This window comes from Jatropha curcas, chromosome 11 (assembly GCF_041381405.1).
Source record: "Jatropha curcas cultivar XTBG-Jc1 chromosome 11, XTBG_Jcur_1.0, whole genome shotgun sequence".
Lineage (NCBI taxonomy): Eukaryota > Viridiplantae > Streptophyta > Magnoliopsida > Malpighiales > Euphorbiaceae > Jatropha > Jatropha curcas.
In genome coordinates this window covers 22,815,798-22,837,212 of record NC_143161.1, presented here as the reverse complement: position 1 = coordinate 22,837,212, position 21,415 = coordinate 22,815,798, and the positions used below count along the sequence as shown (strand labels likewise).

The 21,415-nt window shown below is 34.4% G+C and overlaps 2 protein-coding genes and 1 non-coding gene across 5 annotated transcripts; 2 read left to right on the top strand and 1 right to left on the bottom strand.

Annotated features, from left to right (window-relative positions):
* Positions 1–354: 354 nt before the first annotated feature.
* LOC149492756 (uncharacterized) lies at positions 355–2,495 on the top strand. The gene is made up of 5 exons (XM_089715941.1): positions 355–542; positions 945–1,014; positions 1,285–1,375; positions 1,516–1,580; positions 2,322–2,495. The coding sequence occupies exons 1-5, from the start codon at positions 499–501 to the stop codon at positions 2,493–2,495; spliced, it is 444 nt and encodes a 147-aa protein (XP_089572067.1). The 5' UTR covers positions 355–498.
* LOC110010314 (uncharacterized) lies at positions 2,333–5,318 on the top strand. The gene is made up of 10 exons (XR_016318946.1): positions 2,333–2,465; positions 2,554–2,591; positions 3,067–3,106; positions 3,204–3,335; positions 3,620–3,719; positions 3,811–3,880; positions 4,270–4,399; positions 4,647–4,777; positions 4,871–4,945; positions 5,037–5,318. It is a non-coding gene; the product is annotated as an uncharacterized LOC110010314 (transcript).
* A 221-nt stretch (positions 5,319–5,539) lies between these two features.
* On the bottom strand, positions 5,540–19,663 carry LOC105641395 (RNA cytidine acetyltransferase 1). Of its 3 annotated transcripts, none has more exons than XM_089716680.1 (27): positions 19,573–19,663; positions 19,320–19,431; positions 19,144–19,235; positions 18,819–18,990; positions 18,614–18,736; positions 17,310–17,483; positions 17,022–17,129; positions 16,813–16,946; positions 16,624–16,717; positions 15,130–15,228; positions 14,316–14,452; positions 14,075–14,172; positions 13,073–13,196; positions 12,890–12,977; positions 12,686–12,785; positions 12,568–12,620; positions 11,597–11,773; positions 11,472–11,509; positions 10,109–10,202; positions 9,835–10,014; positions 9,629–9,737; positions 9,479–9,548; positions 9,254–9,401; positions 8,038–8,166; positions 7,741–7,866; positions 6,263–6,328; positions 5,540–6,189 (listed from the first exon to the last, which is right to left on the bottom strand). In XM_089716680.1, exons 2-27 carry the CDS (start codon positions 19,422–19,424, stop codon positions 5,974–5,976), a joined length of 3,054 nt encoding a protein of 1,017 aa, XP_089572806.1. In that variant the 5' UTR covers positions 19,425–19,431; positions 19,573–19,663; the 3' UTR covers positions 5,540–5,973. The 3 variants fall into 3 exon arrangements, with proteins under 3 accessions (XP_089572806.1, XP_089572805.1, XP_089572807.1); XM_089716679.1 differs by having other exon boundaries at positions 19,508–19,628; XM_089716681.1 differs by lacking the exons at positions 5,540–6,189; positions 6,263–6,328 and adding an exon at positions 6,335–7,088 and having other exon boundaries at positions 19,508–19,630.
* Between the last annotated feature and the right edge of the window lie 1,752 nt (positions 19,664–21,415).

Here is a 21,415-nt window from a genome sequence, read left to right as displayed (position 1 = left end):
AATTATTATTTTATTGTTTTGGCCAAAAATTGGGGGATTTTGCTCATCTTTTATGAAGTTGGGTGGTAATTAAAAAAATTGATTTTTGTACAAATTGAATATTGCAAATAAGTTGAGGTGCAAATTGACTTTCTGTGTCAAATATGACTCCTATAAATTTATTGCGTTATTCTATCGAAGTAAGAAAGGGTGTATGAGTAAATTTCTTTGAACCATGTACCTGTAGCAGTGATTCTGTTGCATGGTAGTACTTTTGCTCTCCACGCGGCTCATGAACTTTTGCCAATCATACACTGCCTCCGTGTATAAAAGGCCTGCCACCTTCGTGTGCACTGTGCAGTGCCAGAACTTCTCGTCACTCACTCTCAGTAGAGCCTTGTTTCTCAAGGTAATTATTCCAAGCTTCAACTCCTTCGGTTTTGAGCATCAAAATTTTTTCATGCTCATCCTTGATTCATTTTATTGTTGGTGTGTTCATTCTTCTTTCAACAGAAGAAAATGGCGGAACCTGACGTTGCTGTTCCTATTCTTGTTCCTGATCAGTACGTTCGTTCTTTTCATTTTGATCCACGGACTGCTCTGTTTTTTTGCGTTTGTTTGTTTTCCAGTTTTTTTTTATTTTTTTTGCGTCAGATGATCCATTTTTTCACTTATACGCTGTAATCTTAAAGTTGAAGCAATATACAAGGTTATGTTGTATTTTCTCGAATCGCCATTGATAGAAGCATGCAAAGATAGAGAGATGTCGATAGAAATTATTTTTTATGTTGAGATTCTGTATAGCTGTCTATGAAACATTCGTTTTGGCATTAAACTACCTCTTTAGCCAATTTGTAATTAAGGTACTACTTTTGAATCGATTTGCTTTTGGGTTAATTTTCCGAGGATTTTGGTTTCTCTGTTTCCTTGGTTATAAATGCCTCTGTTGTTCCTTGTGAATTCAGACCTTGTCTGTATGAAGTTGACATCTCTAAGTTGTTCATAGACGAAAATCTCAACAGAAGCCTCTGTCTGGTAAGCTGATCTATTGGCTTTATAAATCTGGTTCATCGATTTGTGCTTGAGCTCTAATTTTATTTATTTTTTTGTTATTTATAGTTGGTAATTGGTTCTATTTGGATTTCTTTCAAAATGACCTTTTAGCTTTAGATGAGCATCTATATTATATGCATGCTCATGAACTGTTTATTTTGCGTTTCACTATTTTTAATTTTGCTTATGTTATTGAAACTGAAATTTTCTGTTGTCTCTCCCACTCGTCCTCCATTCTGGATTGGCAAAAAGTCGCTGGCTAAGATTAGCAACAACATGCTCAAAGAAGGCCAGTTGAGGTCAATTTCAACCGATCCCAGGCAATGCCTTTACGTGTTAACTGGTGAGTTATTATTATCCTTACTATAGTCTTTGCTCCAAAGGATGGTTTAATTAGACGTAGGGTGGCCTGAGCTTAGATTGCATTATTCTTGGTGATTAGTTTGATAATTTTTTGAGGCCTATATACTTTTCTTTGGCTAGATCCGATTCAGTCTTGGGTCAGACTCGATGACCCTACTCACCCTACTCTATACTGTGCCGTTCAGGTTTGTCTTAGATCTAATAAGCCATTCAGTACTTTACTTTTGAGGAATTATATATGTTTGAGCCAAGGTTGTTTCATATATGCCTATTAACGAATTCACGTTCTGCAATAAATTTGACATGCTGGCAATTAAGGAGGCCAATTATCCCTGCATTGTACATGTTAATTAATTACTAACATCTAGCTAGCATTTGGCCAGGTTATAAGCAAGTAATAGAACCATATAAGGAATTTTAGAGTAAGAGATGCAATAAATAATTTCAGTGACAGTCATATTAAACGAACTTTATGTGTTGATCCAATTAATATATTGGGATAAATAAAGCCCTCGACAGAAGATCTGAATTTTGTCATATTATGGATTGTTGCTTTAGAGAACTAGAAATTTCTCTCATGGTGGATAATGGAGGTGAAAGGCTTACTTAATTAGACATCTTCACATGCTATACCATTTCTTAAAATTTCTCTTTCGGATTGTAGTTCACAATGATCTTCGTTATTATCTCCTTCGTCCCTTTAAACAATATTCATCAAATTAAATAATAATATTTATGGAGGAGAGCACTTAAACCGCCCCACCTCCAATCAAACAACATCTGATTGGTTAGTTAATTATGTATTAATATTGTTGAAATTTCTGTATATCTGGATCCTTATCTTGAAGTATGTTACTGTTTGTTTCTATCTTCGTATATGATATATCGTGGCCATTTTATTTGTTACTGACTATCATCTTGTCCAGGTATACCTTGAGGGACCAATTCCTGATTCTATTCAAGAAAACGAGAATGTTGGGGAGTCCATAGCCCAAACATTTGCATATTTTCCTCGATTGAAGTCTAAGAACCTTGTGGGTGCTCAAATTGTGCATCTGTTTGCAGCAGAGGTAATCCCTGTGCTTGGCTCAAAGGTTTAGAATCCAACAAAAGTTTGGCATGTAACTTGACCTTTTCATTCTAATAATATATATTCAGGATGGATATGGCTCGTCATCATTGGATATGTTGACAAGGTAATAAATATATTTATTTCGCTTCCACATCAATTCATTTGCCGTTTGAAATGAAGTTGATCTCATAATACAGGTCAATGAATACATGAAAATAATGATCTGATAGTGGCATCCATATATAATATAGGATAAGACTGTGTATATTTGTATATTTGAAATATATCTTACTACGAGCATATTTCATATATTTCACCAATAGTTTTCGAAATTCAACTTGAATGTGCATTTGCAAACCATCTACTTGTTTTCAATTAAAGAATTAATCAAACAGGGACAGGTTACACAACTTAATTTACATAATCCTTGCACTAGCACTTAGTTTAGTTTACGGTTATGCACTGAGGAGCTTATGAACTCATTGCTGACATCATCTGCAAAGAGAATAATTATATTGCCATGTATCCCTATTCTGAAAATCGATTCTGTCATTTCATTTAATTATCGGTCTCCTGATACATGGTTTTCTTTGTTGAAGATTTTATGGTGGAACAGCAGCCACAAATTCCATAGAATTGGTTATTCCTTTAAACTCCTTTCCAATATAGCCCTATAATCTGATTTCTCCAATTTAAGATGTAATTGCTTAATCAAAATTTTAACTGATCTTTTTAGGATCCACTTATCAGTCCAAGGAAGAAATGGATAAAGTTACATTATCTAGGGGCCTACATCGACTTGACTGTTAATGCTGTTACTCGCTGGGAAGGATACAGTTTCTTTTTGTTGTTTGTAATGAACCTTAAGGTATTGATATACTTGAATCTTAAAAATAAGCCTGTTCAAGATTTTTGTGTTTCAACACTGGTTTTTCTTCAACCCAAAAACAAGACAAGAATAGAAACTGTTGGAAGAGTTTTACCTAAATATTATATCGAAGCAAATGTGTGTAAGCCCCCATAACACCCCCCCCCCCCCCAACCAAAAGAAAAAAAAAAATGATTGAAAATCAGAGAGAAATTGATCTCTTGTTACTATTATAATCAACTTCTCACAACAATATTTTTATATTTTCACCTGTGATGTATCAGGGGGAAATATATTCACCTGTGATGTTTAAACCATTGAATGATTATGAACTGGAGATTTCTGGAAATGACGAGAATTGCTCTGTCCCTAACCTTGCAGAGAGTAAGTCTTATTCTATCCAAAATTTCTTTATGTTATCTTCCTTCCTTACTTCAGAACAATTGAAAACTGATTAGTAGTTAAAATGTCTCAGATTCCAGGATCATATTCGTAAGACAACTGTCTTTACATTTGCGCACCTTGGATCATGAGGTTGCCCTAAGGTCAGTACTGGGAACTCCCTTTAATGTTAAATTAATTTGTCGTTGAAGTCGATTGAGAATTCAGAAAGTTGCTGTTCTAATATACTGTTGAATCTGTGAGATGTCTTATGCTACTTGGCAGTTTATTATATATATTCTAAGCTAAACATTTTGTAGTTATTCAAATATTCATGTTTTAGTTTTTTTGTTAGAGGATTAACATTTGTTTCAAAAAATTATGTCTAGATAAAGTTGTTGTTTGTTCTTGTAGTAGGAATTAACTAAAAATCCTACAACCTTGGTGTTATCCAGCCGACATGTAAGCAGATGTATCCATGAAAATATTAAGAGAAAAGTTATATTTACCATCTTTCTTAAGCTTGCTTTGCCATTATTTTCAACAAATACAGGTTACTTGAAAGCTTTTCTAGAATGATCCATGCCAAGAAACTGCCTCGTGTGAACAAACTGTGGCAAGGAAGAGACCGAGAAAGAGTTGATGATTTTATTAGGTTTCCAGGGAAACTGGAGAAACTTGAAGTAAGTAAATACTGGAGATGGTAAATAAATCATAGACTGAAATATTAATCATCCAATTCTTACATATGGATGATATAAATGGGATTTGGATAACCAAATTACCAAAAGGAAAAAAGAAACATCTCTTCTAGGAAAGAGTTCGAATGCTGTTTATGGACATGTATGAATTCAAACAAGCGAAACATCTAAACATGGCCATCTTCCTATAAGTGATATCTAACTGAAGTCTACCATCCATTTTTTGTAGCTAGTCACGGACTTAATGTGCGATCTCGCTTCGAGTTATTTTACTGGGAAATTGCCAATTGAATTGAATTGTCGGATGATGAACAAGTCTGTTTGCTCTCTGTGTTGCAAAATCAGGTTGACCTATTTCAGGTATATCTGACTGTACTCATCAATTTTGGATTCTAAAATCTAAAAACCTGAAAATTAAAAAGGCGCGAACGTTAATTATCAATTGTTAAGCAGGATGATAATGCAAGGTCCAGGCTGAGGAATGTTTTTGGGAAAGTTACTGACTTGTACAACACTTTATCACCAGAGGTATATCCCACCTCTTTCGTCTTCGCCTTACTGAGGTTTTATTTCTTTTATTAAGAAAATTCAGATTTGTAATATTTCGTACTATGCACAGGTGGTAGATGATCCCCATGAAAAACAAAAATCAAAAGCTTTAAGTGGACAGTCTAATTAGTAGCAAACTTTCTGAATTCATGAACTTAGCTGGGTTCTGGTGATTGGTTGGCGGGTTCCCTGTTTCGTAAAATGGCACTAGTTCTTCCATCTGCAAAAAGAAAAATTTCCCCGAATGAAGTATATAAGCTTTCATTTTAGTTTACACCTTTATTTTTCTTTCAATATCCAATACTAGCCAATGGCTAGTGCAACTCATCATCAGTGCACTAAATCAGTGAAGCAACGGTCTTTAATTAAATGACTTGTAGAAATTAAATTTGATTTCTTAATATCAAGAGTTGATTGCAAGTTTCATCACAGGCCATTAACTCTTTAATAGCAGAGCGTTCTCTTGTTTTTGGATCCCACAAATTGCCCATATGAAAGCATATCCATCACGAAAAACTACTTCAATATTTTCACTGCCAATCTCTAGATCAAAGTACAAATTTTGAAAGATAATTCTATAATATAATCCGTAACGGACTAAAGCATATTATATAAAATCTTTTGAAGACTATTGTAAGCCTTCAAAATACTCTGGTTGTAAATATGACAAATCGATATGCTAATTAGAGTAAGCCTCAAGACTACCGTAAGATTTCCCCTCAAAGTTAGCTGACCAGGACTATTGGAAGTTAACTTGTCCGCAGATCCTACCACCGGTCACCAGCCAAAATACTCTGGTTGCTCTGTTTTTCTTAATTTTCTTAATAAACATAAAAATGTAGCAAATATCACTACTAGGGCGAAAAATGGTAAGCTATAAGCAAATACAATCAACATATCCTAATTAAATAAAAAACCCCAGAACCTAAATTCAATCTTTTAATTACAACCTCCCTCTGATCTCAGGTCAAATGCACTTCCATGACAGTTTCTAAGGAGCAAAGTCTCTACATCATTTTTCTCTTTCGACCTTTACGAGTTCTTTCAGGCCTTCTGCATTTCTCGGATGCCTTTCTGTTGGCCTTCACACTAATAACGCCACTAGGAGAGATTGTACTGCATTTTTTCAGAGCTTGCTCAAATTCAGCTTCTTTATCATTAATACAGTATTGCTGCAATAATTCAGGCTTCAGCAAATCCATATTCTTTATTCTCATCTTCTCCTGCATTTATAATAAAAGTTTGATTCCAACTAACATGGTAGGAAAGTTCATTTGAGAAAGTTGAAAAGCTTACCATCACTTGCTTAGCACCATCATTTAGATCTTCATCAACTGACACACTATGAGGCTGAAACTCAACCTAATTCCATAACAATTAATATAACCCCAATGTCAGAAACGGTAGGGAAATAATACAGAGAAAATTCCTGAATGTACAATGCCATGCAAGTGCGTGCTGAAATGAGATACAGTCTTGAAAGTGAAAAATCCTTTTGAATGTAGGACCATTTAGGGAAGGAAAATATATGAAGCTCTACTTAAAATAAAACCTAAATTCAATCTTATTTGAGAGAATATATGTCCTCAAGCAAAACAAAAGGGAAGACAAACGAAAAGTGGAAATGGGTTAAGATGTCTATTCAAGTTGATGGCTGAAGCACTGCAAAGGGGTCGCTTTCAAAATTCAAAAACAGAGTAAATACGAGCTCTTTGTCCTATCTGATACTGGGAGTGAGCACCATTCAATTTAAACGAGAAAACAATCCAAATCACACAAGGCTTGGTTTTTCCCCAAAATTCGGCGTGGTTTTGATGCTACAAACTGAACCATAAAACATTATGTATTTCCATATTGCATAGTTGTCTTCTTAGCTTCACAGATCCAATAAGCTATCATTCCCCAAGTCACTTGCCACCCTCACCTCCACTCCACTATCCTCTCTCACTGTGCTTCAAATCTCCACAGCCTCAGCTTCTTAGTTTGCCCCCTTCCTTCCTCCTCACTCATATTCAAGAGTCAACAGCAATGGATTCATAACACTGAGAGTTTGTCTGGGCTTATAAAAGTAGTGGCTCCTCTCTACACTTTAATGTGCTTTTCCTTATTTTACATTATATCCCTGTCAATCCAGTAAACTAACTGTAAATCACTTGGCTTGGTGTAAATGTGTAATGAATTCAACATTCAAGTGATCCTCAAAGAACTGGAGTAGGATATTTATAGATGGCATTCTTTAATAGGCAAACCCAGCTTGATATTAATAAGAAGTTAAGAGTTAAAATGAAGAATCGCCCTAGATTCCAAGGTTTATTAGAATTAGAACACAAATAGTATATAAGACTTGCAATTTTGTCGATGAAAGGGAAAAGGGATGACTGATTGAACTAGGTTTAGCTTAGATGGTACAACGGTATATATGATGGATGGCAGTGAAGAAGCAACAAATTAAAGATTTGTGTAAACCTAGGAAGATGTGGAAGAAGTGCAAAAGGATTTAGAACAATCTAAATCTTACTCTAGACGTAACCCTAAAAATAACTAAAAAAGAAAAAAGAAGAACAAGCTAAACAAATGAAGCATTAAATTCAGAATTTGATGACCAACAAAATGTAGTGCAAGCGGTCCCAGCAAGGTTAAAATAGCCAAAACCATTGCCTACTTAGTGAGAATATAAGCTTAAATACCCTAGATTCATTAGTGAACCCAACAAAATAATAATTTTTTGCTTAAACTATGCTTTTTTATTCGACAAAGATAGTATTCCAGCTTACCTTACTTTCACGAGGTAATCTCATATCCATTTCATTGGTTAGAACACCATAAAAATACTTGTAAAATTTCATCATAACCTTGCGAAACAGATGCAGGACTTGCGTTCTTTCTATCTTCATTTGTTTCTGATTCCCAGCACATGAGCACAGCAAAAGTGCAGTAGAGAAATCAGACCGTATAATAAATACAAGGCATAAACAATGAACTTCATACAACCAGCAGAAGCTGCAGAACTACATATATTATCATATAAGCTGTTCAGAAGGCACAAAGGGATCAGAATACTATAATCAAACCTGAATGTCAGTTAGACTCTGTAGCTGCAAGCCCATGCATAATAAAAGAGATGCTTGGAGATGTGATAATTGAATTGGAAGCTTCTCATCAAAGTAGTAATAGGCAAAGAGTGGCAGAAGATGCATGACCTGAATCATTTTATTAAAAAATTATGTTCATCTCAATTAATGACTTCCCTGCACATCCTTAAAAAGAATAGCTAGTGACAAAGTAAATAGATATATATGTATGTTACTATAAAGTAAAGGCTGCTCAAGAAATACCAGAGGGTATAAATGCCTCATATGCACCGCATAGAAAATATAGGCTTTTCTTTTTTTTCTTTTCTTTTATTTTTCCTTTTTTGGCAGGGATTGGAGGCTTTTTTATTTTTTTTTGTGTGTGCACACACGTGGTGAACTGCTGTCGTTTGATGATTTCCTGTTGATTTGATGGTGAATCAGTTGAGAAATACCCTAAACATAATGTTTTTTCTTTTTTTTTCACTATTGGTACTTACAGAAATTCTTAAAGGGGAGGGGACTGCCAAGAATAGAAAACTAATGGTGTTAGTTAAGGGTTTGGCCATTTCTAGTCCATATATCTGTAAACATGCAGCTATATATAAATTTAATGAAACTAGCAGTTCATAAAACAGAGGAGAAATTTCTTGATATATATAAATTATTAAAAGAATTTGAAAAGAGAAAATTCTTGATGTATATAAATTATCAAATCACCATGGCACCTTTGCGACTTATGAACTACGAAGGCCCCAACAATATGTGTTTCCTTATTATGGTAAGTTTGCAAATATCAGAGCAAGAAAATGTTAAGAACTCAGGATTCTTTCTATCTTGAAGTCTCAAGTGTCATACTGCTAGGTTGCTGGCATATGAGGGTGGGTACTTAATTATGGATCAAGAAGGGTGACCCTCAACTGTAGTACAACTACTGGACCAAAAAATGGTGGGCACTATTCGTGACATGCATGATTACATTAATTTTAGAAAACCACACGATTTTGATCTCTTGACCCTTGAATCCATCAAACTTTACTTCTTAAATGCACTATATTAGAGGAGAAATGAGTAGACAAGGAATTTTAGAAGTGCCATGGTATACTCTTTATGCCAATTCATATACTCATCAATACCACAAATGAGAAAAATGCAGCAAAAGGTTAATCGCTTAACTTATTGATATAATATCCGATAATAGAGATTCACATCTGACCTTCCCATAATCTTTACGATTGTTGGCATAGGAGTCCAGCAATTTCACATCATCCGGAGAGCAAATCAATTTTACCACAATAGAAGCTTCTTTTTCTGAACATAATGATGTCTCATTTTCTGAGAAGTCAATCTTTGGATCCAAAATGCTATAAAGAAACTGGAAAAGTTAGTCACACAAGCAAACTCTTATGTTCATGACAGAATTCAATATGTATGATATTACCTCATAGCAAGTTTATAATCTAACTCCCGAAAACATAAAGGAAGACGTTTGACAAACTTTCTTTTGAAACCTATGGATAGCAATGATTTGTCAAATATAACAAATTCAAAGAATGAAATTTCCCAGTAACAAATTTGTAAAGAAGCTCACACTGATAGAATGGAGCAAGAAAGTCAAGGGAACATAAGCCATCGAGTTCAATATCATCAGTCTCCAATGGCTTCAACATCATGCAACTATGCTCACCAGTTCTGTTATTCTACCACATCAAAAGAAGAAATTCATCAAGTTACATTTATAGACTTGATAAATTAATTGAACTGCGAAAATGATGCAAATTGCATAAATATCTTAACTGGATTATCACAAATGTAAAAGGGAGTAAATTTATGTTTCTTCCAGAAGCGAAAAAGATCCTTGTTAAGCCCAAAAGAAACACCAATGTAATTGACTCTCTCAGGTAATCTTTCACGAGGATGTGTCAACAAAGGTGGAAGGTTTTCTCTAGGTGCAATAGTTTCTTCCAGCAATGAGGCCTGCAAGTATAATCATCAGAACTTGTGTCCAGTGTGCTAGTGCACAGAACAGATTATGCAATATGATGAAGCAAACCAAACTTCATCACCACACCTGATTTGCCGCTTGAATGATGTTTTCGTGAAGCCTTCTTCCATTGTTTTCAACATTTGTCTCATCAATAGCAGTCAACTTCCCCTCATAGTATCTGAAATTTATCAAGAGCATTAATATTTTTCTGACATGCATGATTGCGTTAATAGTGAAGCAAACAGTTCAATAAGAGTACTACTATTGTGTTTTCTATTGCGAACTGAAAAGCAAGGCTGAGAAGGACGCTAAAATCTCAGCCAAGCAAGAAAAGTATGCTCAAACTAAAAATGTGTTAAAATTGCAAGTGAATCATAATTCATCGATCTGGAAGGTAGAGAAAAAAGTCACAGGGAAAATAGCTTCACTATACAACTTTATCTTTTTTCAGATCTTTTATGGACCTATGTGCCTCACTTACTCAGCTAACTCTAAGCAACCATTTTGTCACTGCAATTATGATCATTGTATAGACAGATAAGAGTACTAAAGGAAATTATATGATCAGGAAGTCTAAGAAAGTACGAGTGTCATTTTGATTCAGGATGCACTCCAAGTGAACCTGAGATATCTTTTAATCTTTTATGGGATGCAACTTGGTTCAGCTTGATAATTTCTCCTAGTATAACATTACGAGTTGTCACACCACTTTCAGGCTTACAAAGTTCCAAGTAAATAAAGCATGCATCTAGCATTTTCATAAATAGGTATTCATGTATCTAAAATTCTCATTCCTTTTGGTCTTCTTGAGTGTTTTTAATTTACGAATATTTATACAGATATCATCCCCTAGATCTGATACATAAGTACACTAAAAAACGTTAGCTTTATTTTCTGAAAAATTAGGCTTCCAAAAGGATTTGGAACATTATAAATTATGCTATTAATAATTTACTAGATGCCATCATAGCATTTAGTTTTGTTTACAGCAATTTATTGATTAAGAACAGTAAGCCACTTAGAGTATAACAAAATAGTTTAGAATTTTATGTTAGAAAGAAATTATACAAATTTGTATCACGAACTTTTGTCTAAAATACTTTGTATTATCCGGTTCATGGACTTCCTTGCCCAGGAAAAAAGGGAGAACTGAGAAATTATCCCCCTTTAATGCCAAAAGGGGAATTTGGAAACAAAAATGAAAGAGAAAGCACTGATGTAAAGCAGAAAACATAAGACATTTGAGACATTCAGATTGCCTTTTACAAAGGCTGGATAAAAAGTGCACAGTATTATACAGACCTATGAACATTTGATCTAACAATAAACTCAAATCACAAGAAAAATTCAAGTTCTTATTAATAAAGCCAACAGCAAAAAAAAAAAAGATTTTTTTTTATTTGTTACGCTTTTTCACATCAAAATGACAGCATGAATACAATTGTACCTTGTTAGAAGATCCAGAGCCACTGAACCATATCCATGCTGTGAGCCAACCAAAAAGACACAAGTATTAGAAAGATCGTTATCAGCAAGTGATAAAGATTGGAGGTCTGAGACTCTGAAGAATACCCCCAAAACGCTGGGGTGAACTGCTATTCTGACAATGCGAACACCCGAGAGGTTTGGAAAATCTGTATTCTCAAACTCTTCACAAAACTTCCATGGAATTTGATCACCAGAAGGCAGACGCCCCACTTGCAAGCTTTGCGATGCAGATTTACGTGAAATCTCACCTTCAAGGCACACCTGTGTGAATAAAATAGAACAAATATTCATGTCCATAGTTTCACCGTGAAACTTTCACATCCTAGTGGGAAAAATAAGTAGAAGGCAAAAGCTTAAAATAAATAATAGTTCATCGATATCAAGAGCAATTCAAACTCGAAGAAGCCTTTAAACCTTGAAGCAAATGAAAATAAATTTAGAAATTGAAAGTTAGAAAAATCAATTTTTTGTTGTAATCACCTTTCACTTTCCCATATGAAGTGAAATTCATATGTTGACCAAAAATTATATTTGCTTTTAAAGCAAAATCAACAATCATAAAATTTACAAGCATGATATCACCATACTTTCTGCTCCTCATTCTTGGTCCCAAATCCTCATATTTCTGCTATTACACCTCATTCTAGTGATCATAACAATTATTATTTTCTCACCATCAGCTAGCAATTTCGTCCTTTTGCCATCTATTAATGGTCAATAGGCACTTGCTTCAATCCCCTAAAGCTAGTAACAACCAACCCTCTTTACTTCCACTGAGGTATGCGTTGGTCACATCAATACTAACATGACATAAAGATAAGAAATCCATTCTGCCACTAATAATGTATCAATCTCAGCAAACTACATATAATATGTTCAGTAAATAACAGAGATATGAAATGTCCACATACCCAACCATGGAATGTGTACTAATATGATCATAACATGCAAAACATCAGTGTCTCATAAGACCATAACTCAGGAAAAAGGATAAGAAAAATGCATATGCAATAATGAAAATTCAACCAGAAAAGAAAATCACTGCTGATACTCACTTGGATAACACACAAAATGTCTGGAAGAATATTTCTTGTCTCATCAACAGGTCCTGCAAAGACTTGCTTCAATTAACGTCTACCAAGCTGCAATAATAATTTCGACTTGAGAACATACCAAGAAGTACAAAGAGATGATGTGCTGGAGCATCAGCCATTAGTTGCAGGTCATTAGGAGAGTTTTTGTAGTGAGAAGAAACATAAAGAGCCACCATTCGCTGTAAAAAAATAATTTATAAAATTAAAAAAGTAGATAGTCAAGAAAACTGAAGCCTTACACTAAAAAACTCAACTAAAGATAGCTTTGCAACCTTCTGAATACCTGTAGAAACATTTCACTTTCTTTGTGGAAGGAGAACAAAGTGTCTCGATTTACATAATACAAATTGCATTCTGTGGGATGAGGGAACCTGGCAGTCGAAGAGAAAGAACTGACATTCAGGACAGAAGGAAAACAGGATAACATATTCAACACTTAAAGCTTCTCAAGAAAAAGTAAGAAAACCTGCTGATAGGAGGCACCAAATTCGTAGTGTCCAAGCACAGTAAACCATTAAGCCAAGACTCTATAGGATCCTCAGATGCATATCTGATGGGCTCCTTCAATTCAATCTTATGGAATAGGTTGCCTGCGAGTAAAAGGTTATTTGATGCAACTTCTTACTTTTCCAAGAATCACTTAAGTTCCCCATTGTTAAGAAAGAGAAGAAATCCCACATTGAAAAAAGAGCGGAATTCAGCATCATTATTCATAAAAGAAGACAGGAGCACGAGCCACTTCTAATGAGCATGGTAAAATATCTCCAATTTCATGTTTATTTTGGAGCAATCTTCATAATATAATTAGTCTAATAAATGCAGGTTGTCCTATTTGAGCTATTTGAGCTATGGGAATCAGTCCTAAAATCTTCATAAAGGATCCTACTTTCAAATTGGGACCGATTATCTAGGTAAAGCTATGACATATATGCATGGAATGCTTGCTAAATTATGCAGAACTGCAGATTCTAAATACCCAGCTCAGCATGAGTAAATCTCAATGTTTTGAGCTGAAAATAAGCTACACTATCTTAGAATGCCAGTAAAGATGGGAAAATTTGTGTAAAGGGAGGTGCAGGGGATCCTTTCATGATTGGAGCTCAAGAACCAAGGATATAAGATAATTTCAAGAACCAAAGATGGGGAAATTTGTGTAAAAGGAGGTGCAGAGATGGCTTGGATCATATGCCAAGTCACCCAGTGACCTGTGTACCAGGTATGCTTTGCCCTTTCCTTTATAAGTTAATGTCAACACTCTCTATACGTATGAAATTTCTTTCTAAGATAAACTCATTTGCCACATTATCCCTATAAATCTGAATTATCTAAATAACTTTCAATCGAGCAACCTGACAAGAAACAGATTCTGGCTATTAAACAAATAGTGCATCAGTGCTTTCTGTTAAAAAAGTCTCAAATCAACATTTCATAGATTGAAAATTAACATGAATCAGAATCTCAATTTTACCAGAGTGACTAGAGCTAGCACCACATGCAAGATTTTGACTTTGCTTTTCTAAATGACTGAAAAGCTTCAACGACAATGAACGTCCTGTGCCTTCATATCTGAACAAAAGCATTGGCATCTTTTATCAGAAGTGATAAATAGAGGATATATTTTCCATGAAAAAGAATTTCAGAAGACTAATACTTGAAAATCAATGCAGCTATATGTATTGGAATGGAAGAGCAACAGCAGCACATCATACCCATTCACTGTAGATGATATAAAGACCAGATATTGCCCCAGCAATGATTTGACAACAGGCAATGGAATAGCTGCTGCTTCATCAATGACCAGAAGTTCAGCTTGGGAGAGCTTCAAATGATCTTGAGGCTGGATATACTGTTAAAAGTGCTTATTAGGAAGCAAAACAACACATAATAAATTGGAGACAAATTCAAACTATGATGCAAAATACTTGCAGTCACTTTATCTTAATCTACCAACAGAATAAAATGTCAAGGACATTATCAATCATTCACTAGAGTTCAAATAACAACCTCAGTGTAGTAAAGATCACAGCGTTCAAATACCAAGCAATGGTCAAATACTCCAATAAAAAGATAAAAGGTTAAGAGTGATTAGACAGAGAGATATTAAATATTTCCACTAGGGGTGTGCAAAACCACTGACTGAACCAAACCGAACCGAAAACTGAACCGACCCATTTCGGTTAGCTATTCAAGGGAGGTTCAGTTTGTCGGTTTATTCGGTTTGAACTGAATTTGTTGTTCAGCTCGAGTCGGTTTCATAGAAATTCATCACTTGGACTTAAAACCGAAACAATATGGCAAAAAATCAAGGAAAACTGGCCGAACCGACTGGTCAGTTCAAATCGGTTTGGTTCAGATGCCAAATTTCATTCGGTTTGGTCTGTCATAAAAAAATTTTTGTTTTGTATTTTTTGGCCTTGTTCAGTTCGGTTTGAACCAAACCAACCATTTGCTCACCCCTAATCTCCGCTAGCTTCATATTAACCAGTTATTCCACATGCTTCTGAGGACAAGAGAAAAGTTTACCTGAACTACTTGTTTATGCTCCCTGTAAATATACACTTTTCTAATTGCTTTTCTATACTCAGGATTTGTACTTCTCTCCAGATCATAATGCAAATGTTCCTGAAGAATAACCACAAACTGTTAGCCCCTTGTTGCTAAAAGACAAAAACATGAAAAAGCAGAAAAAGCACTAGAAATTACTAATTGAGACTACAAAGAAAGAAGAATGGATGATACTCCCATCCCAAAATATTTGTCCTGTTGACTTTTACACAAAGTTTAAGGAACACAATAATTATAGTGCCACATCATACAAAATATTCTTACTTTCCAAAATTGTCCTCCTTTAAAACTAAATGTTATTCCTAGAATTTAAAACTAGTTATAAAGAATGGCATAGAAGGAAAAGTAAATTTCTCTTAAGTCAATTGGTCAAACATTTTGGGACACCTAAAAATGGAAACATGGACAAACATGTTGGGATGGAAGGAACAATGAAAAGCAAGGGATAAATCAAGCAAGACATGAAAGTCATTGACAATTATGTATAACATACGAATTATAAATACCATGGTGTTACACCATAAGGTTGATTTTAAACAACCAGAATCTAACAGTATTTGATATCCAATGTCAAGGGCACACAGTCCAGGTTATTACATGAATCAGATACTTTGTTTAATGCTGAAATTCTAGGAGTGATTGATACGGTCATTGAAAACATCCTAGATCCTTTATGTTTTCTTCATGACTCCTATTGCTCATGAGCATTTACACCCATATATTAATAAAAAAAAAACCTTTACATTTATTTCTAAATAAATAATTGGTAACTTTATATAATAAAACCAAATTTCAAATGCCCGTATCACCTTTTTCAAATACATGAATCAGACTATAAGTTTTGTCTTTGTTAAGAATCAATGAGTTCATTTAAGCCTTTGATAAAATAGACTGCCAAGAAGCACTACAAATTGTGTATACCAATGGATATGGGTGATGCGTAATTTTTTTCTTTTCCATGTCCGACTGGAACAAATGATTTATATTTAAAATTGATAGTATCTTCAGGTGTAATTTCATATGACTGAATTTTATCTCAGAATGCATCTCCTCGGTTTTACTTTCATAACAAGAAACAAAAGTTCATAATTTCAGTGCATATAATAATTCTTTTACTTGCTAGAATTAATGGTGAAAATATATTCAAAATTTCATAATTATAGTTCAGTTATATTAAATGCAATGCAACACAACGGAGTATTTAGCAAGTAAAGCAAGATCTCCAGATATTTCATTAGAAGGACAGTAAAAGAACCACACATTAAAATTTGAAATAATCAATTACAAAAGAAACCATATATTCAGAAAAGAAAAAACATGGCATGGAAAAAAAATGTCTTTGTTGTGTGTATACATGTGTGCTAGAATGCATGTCTAGTTGTCAGCACAATAGAAAATTAGAAGCATGGCCAAGCACTAGGAAATTTAGAGTCAATAGTGAGAGGTACAGACCTCATAATTCAATGCATGGAGTCCCCTACAAACAAACTCAAACAGTGATATCAAGTTTTCTGGGGAAGGGGCAGTAACAAATATACGCGAGTACCTGCACAAACTTATGCTTCTTCAGCACAAACGAAAAACAAACATAGACAGTATACAGATTAATAAAACGAACTCTTGAAGTGTCTGATGGCTCACCCTGCAGCTACAGCTCCTGCAATTGCCAAACCCAGAGCCGCAGATTTACCCCGTCCACGAGAAGCAGTCAGTGTAATGGTTCTTTGAATTGCCTTGTCCAAAATGGCATCAACAAGAGTTGAAATAGCTTTTCCCTAAAATACACAAAAAGAATACAGCAGCCTTGAAACTCGCAAGGATTTTGAACATGCAGAGAATATCAGACTAACCTGATCAAATGTTGTACATATTCCAAGTAAAGGACCTATTGGCAAAACACCATGAAGTTGTTCCTTTAAAATTCTCGATTCTTCTTGCATTCCCATGGAACCATAACCCTTTTAATGGAATAAAGGAAGTGTAAAATAAACAAGTCCATGAAAACAAGAGCATCAGACTTTAATTTATACATGAAAAATCCACCATACTAGCGCGCTTACAATGCACATAGATCTTGGGCTCTTGCAAGCACATAACAAGATCCTTTTTTCAGGCAGAAAATGAAGAAAAGAAATTACCTCAGAATCGGATGACCTAATGGCGGACTTTGCATGCGATGAGATAGGTAGAATGTTAAGCTCATCATCCATGACCAAGCATGCCTTGCATGATGCAAGAGACAGCAGAAACCGTTCGTTGAACCGAGAAACTATTTCAGAATGTGACTCTGTTCTAAACCTTTCATGAATATCCTGAGCAGATCACCAGAGAACATGTATTAAATGTCTATATATTGATATAGGTAAATAATTTATTTATTTCTTATGAATAAAGGAGTAGGTCCTAGTTGTCCACGACATACAAAAGAAAAATTTACAAAAAGGCAACTCTACAAAATATTGCCCAATTGTAAGAATGACAATGGCAGATATTGTTACTCCTTGTTGAAAGGCTAACTTCTCTAGTCACAAAAACTAAAAAAACAGTGAAGGATCAAAATGATGATCTTCTTTCTTTTGAGGGATATGTACCTACCCTTCTAAACCCAATCTCCCTGAGAAATATTTAAAACTGAATATGCCAACTGTCTATATAATCACAAAAGAATAATAGGTTCTTCACAGATTCATTAGTCCTTGTAGGGAAAAGCAGTTCAATAAATATTTTGCCAACTCTAGAGGTTCAGTGAATAAAATTCTTGTACTTTTTCCAAGCAAAAAAAAATAAAAAGATCACTCTGAAGGGAACCTCAACTCCAATGAAAAGTAAGGTTACCATAGAACATGTTTCCTTCACTTAAATCCCAACAGAAAGATTCAACCTCAAAAGATGTGTTCAACCATGAAATTTTGATGCTAATCCTAGTATATTGTGCTCCACTAGCCCCACTCGTCTGAAATAAATAAATGGGCAGAACCAACCATTATTAACAAATATAAGTTTCCCCGCCAAAACCAAAGATAATATACCATTGACTTTACAAGAACAAGAATAGTTGGAAAACACCAGAAATTGGCAAGCTTATCCATTACTTGAATAAAAACAAAGAATGGCAAAAAAACTTCTGCCTATATGGCCATTTTGACTTTAATAATTACAAATTCAGAGTCATGAATACCATAACTCTCCGAAGTTATGTGCTTTCTCATAACTTCTGAGATCATAAAAATTAACAGTTATCACTGCTGAGATTAATCTCCGAATTCTTATTTTTGAAACCACTCATAAACTCCTGAACTATAAAACTATCAAATGGCTCAAATTTATGTACGTTTAATCATAGTCATCCCAAATTTATGTCACTATTATCAAGTAGTTCTGAAAGACATGCTTTCACTCATTTAGAACACGAATTAACTAAGAGGAGGAACAATCAACAAACCATGACCATCGTGCACAGACTGGTAAGTGAAGAGAGCGAACGAATAAGCAAAACCACCAAACCACCACCTTCTACAGTTTCAATAGTTCTTGCAAGAATATTTGGTGTCAATGCTTCAAAATCCTACATAACGGCAAGCAAATGAAACATCACCAACAGATTAACAGCGGAAAATTTTATTTCAAGAAAAGATAATGAAATTGACCTGCAAAATACACATGCCATATGTATTCCCAAGTATTCTTTCCGAATCCCTATATAAGCAATAAGAAACTACTCCACTTTCAACAAACAAAGAAAAAGGATCAGCCTTTTCAGCATCAAGGAGTCCCCTTTGCATTAGCTGCTTAACCTGCTTTGCACGTTTTTTCTTGTGGCTGAATCACACAAGCATCATATGATCAAATAAAGATATTTAAGCCAAAAAAAAACTTCTTCACAACCATATTAACTAATACATCCAAACAAAAAATGCAAAAATTTAAAATAAGTACACCCAACGATCCAAAAAAATATAAAATTAAAAAAACCTGCTAAGTTCCAATTTTTCCTTGTAGCACCACAAAACATTGGGTCTGGCTTTGATGACAGCCTTGCTCAACATGTAGTGGAGATTGACTATCTGCAATAAAAAAACAAAAAAGAATTAAATAAAGTGGAAAAGAATGTTTCAAAGCAAAGAAAACAAAAGGAAGTCAAAATAAACCTGGTCACGGGACTTGTCGCCAATAATAACGAACATAGACCGATGCCTAGCCTTCACTCCATTTTCAATCAAAGTCCTAATGCGATCATCAACTTTCTTCCTCATTTTGCGCCTGACAACAACACCATATACATACAAATAAATATTTTGCGCCACTCATGAAATATGTTAACAAGCATGTGACATACGCTAATAGTAAACAGGGAACACTAGGGCTCTTTTTCTTTTTCTTTTTCTTTTGACAATGGAGAACCTGAAGGTTTTATCTGCTTGAAATTGGGAATCACTGCAGCATTAAAGGACGTCGGGATACCGTAATTTGAATGCTTAAATAAAGTGTTTTCCTACACTTTAAGTCGGCTGTTCAAGAGCAAACTTTAAAAAATAAAAAAATAGAAAAGGAACCCAATCAAATCCCATTAATTTTAATTATTTTTTATTTTTAATTTCTGAATCAATTATTATAAAATAATTATTTTTTACCTAAATCAAACAGATATTTATCAAATCCATCAATTGGATTTGATTTCCAAACCTAATTCGATTTAAAAAATAATTATTTTCGGTAGAAAAAAAGATGTCAACACTCTATAAATGGGCTTGACTGAGCTACGTTAAAATCTAAAAATCGACTTTAGCCCAATTTTTAACGTAACCAAAATTATAATTGGACTTAATAAATAGAAAGGTCAAGAAAATTTAGTACAATTTCAAAACCCATGAGTTTTTGTTGCGTTTAAAGTAGTAATAATGAAAGAAAGGATATTCAAGTAAAATTTCTTCTCAGCCATGCACCTGTGGCGGTTACAACAAATATATAACCGAGAGAGAAGTATGTTATCCACGCGCATATATACAGCTGGTAGTGCCTTTGTTTGCAGGTATATTTCTCCTCGGTATTCACGGGAGGCTTCTTGACGTTGCCGGGAACAAATCAACGAAATTAAAAATTTTGATGAAATTGAATGTATTTTTAACCATACATTTTGTAGAAAATATTTAGTTTTATTTCTTTAGTTTATAAGTGAAACCATATAGCTGCTCCAGAAAAATATTTTCCAAGTATTCTCTATCCTTTGTTGGCATTTCTTATTTATGAATGTTACAAAGTAGTGCATCTTACTAATAATGGGAACTCCAGGAAGCCAGCAAGGGAAGAAAGGATGTTGGGATGGAGCCCGCCAGGTGAGGAGGGGCATAAACTCAGCTGCGATAGGTCACTTATACAGGCTTCTGCTCTTGCTTCAGCAGGTGGATTAATTAGAGGGTGTACAGGGAACTGGGTTACAGGCTATGCAGCAAATTTGGGTTAGTGCTCGATCCTAGCTGCAGAATTATGGACACTTTTCCTTGGTCTTTCTTTGGAATGGGATAACAACATCAGTAAGCTTATAGTTGAAGTTGATAATTCACAAGTAGTGGCTTTGGTTGCTAAAGATAATGCCCCTCCACTTTATGTGGCCAACCGTTCATGGAACATCAAGGATTTGTTATCTCGGGATTAGACTATTATAGTTTCTCACATCTATAAAGAGTGTAACAATGCTGCTGATTGGCTTGCTCATTTTGGTGCAACTTTAGCTATCGGCTTTCACTTTTTCCAGCAGCCTCCTCAAGGCCTTATTAGTTTAATTTTCCATAATATTTGTGGAATATCATATCCTAGAGATATTGTAATGTGATCTTTTCAATAATATCTTATTTAATTCCAAAAATGTATATATAATTAAAAACATAAAAACCACATATGTGCTTCTAGGATATGAACAACCAAACTCTTCTTTGGACATCATTTTGGTTGTTGTTTATACATTGGTATTATGATGGTTTCAATATGTATTGTCTTTTTTTTTTTTTTTTTTTTTTTGATTACAAATATTACTTTGTTCCTCTTATCTACTAATATCTTCAACTTAATTGTCATTTTGGTTCGGATACTAACCCATTTTGTTTGGAATTTACAATTATAAGAAGGGTAAAAATCATAAATAATATGTAGAACATTATGTAGTATATGATCATTAAATATTATGTAAGAGTCATTCGAACTTAGTAGTGCAATGTCCCTTATGCTTGATTTTCTCGAATCCAATTAT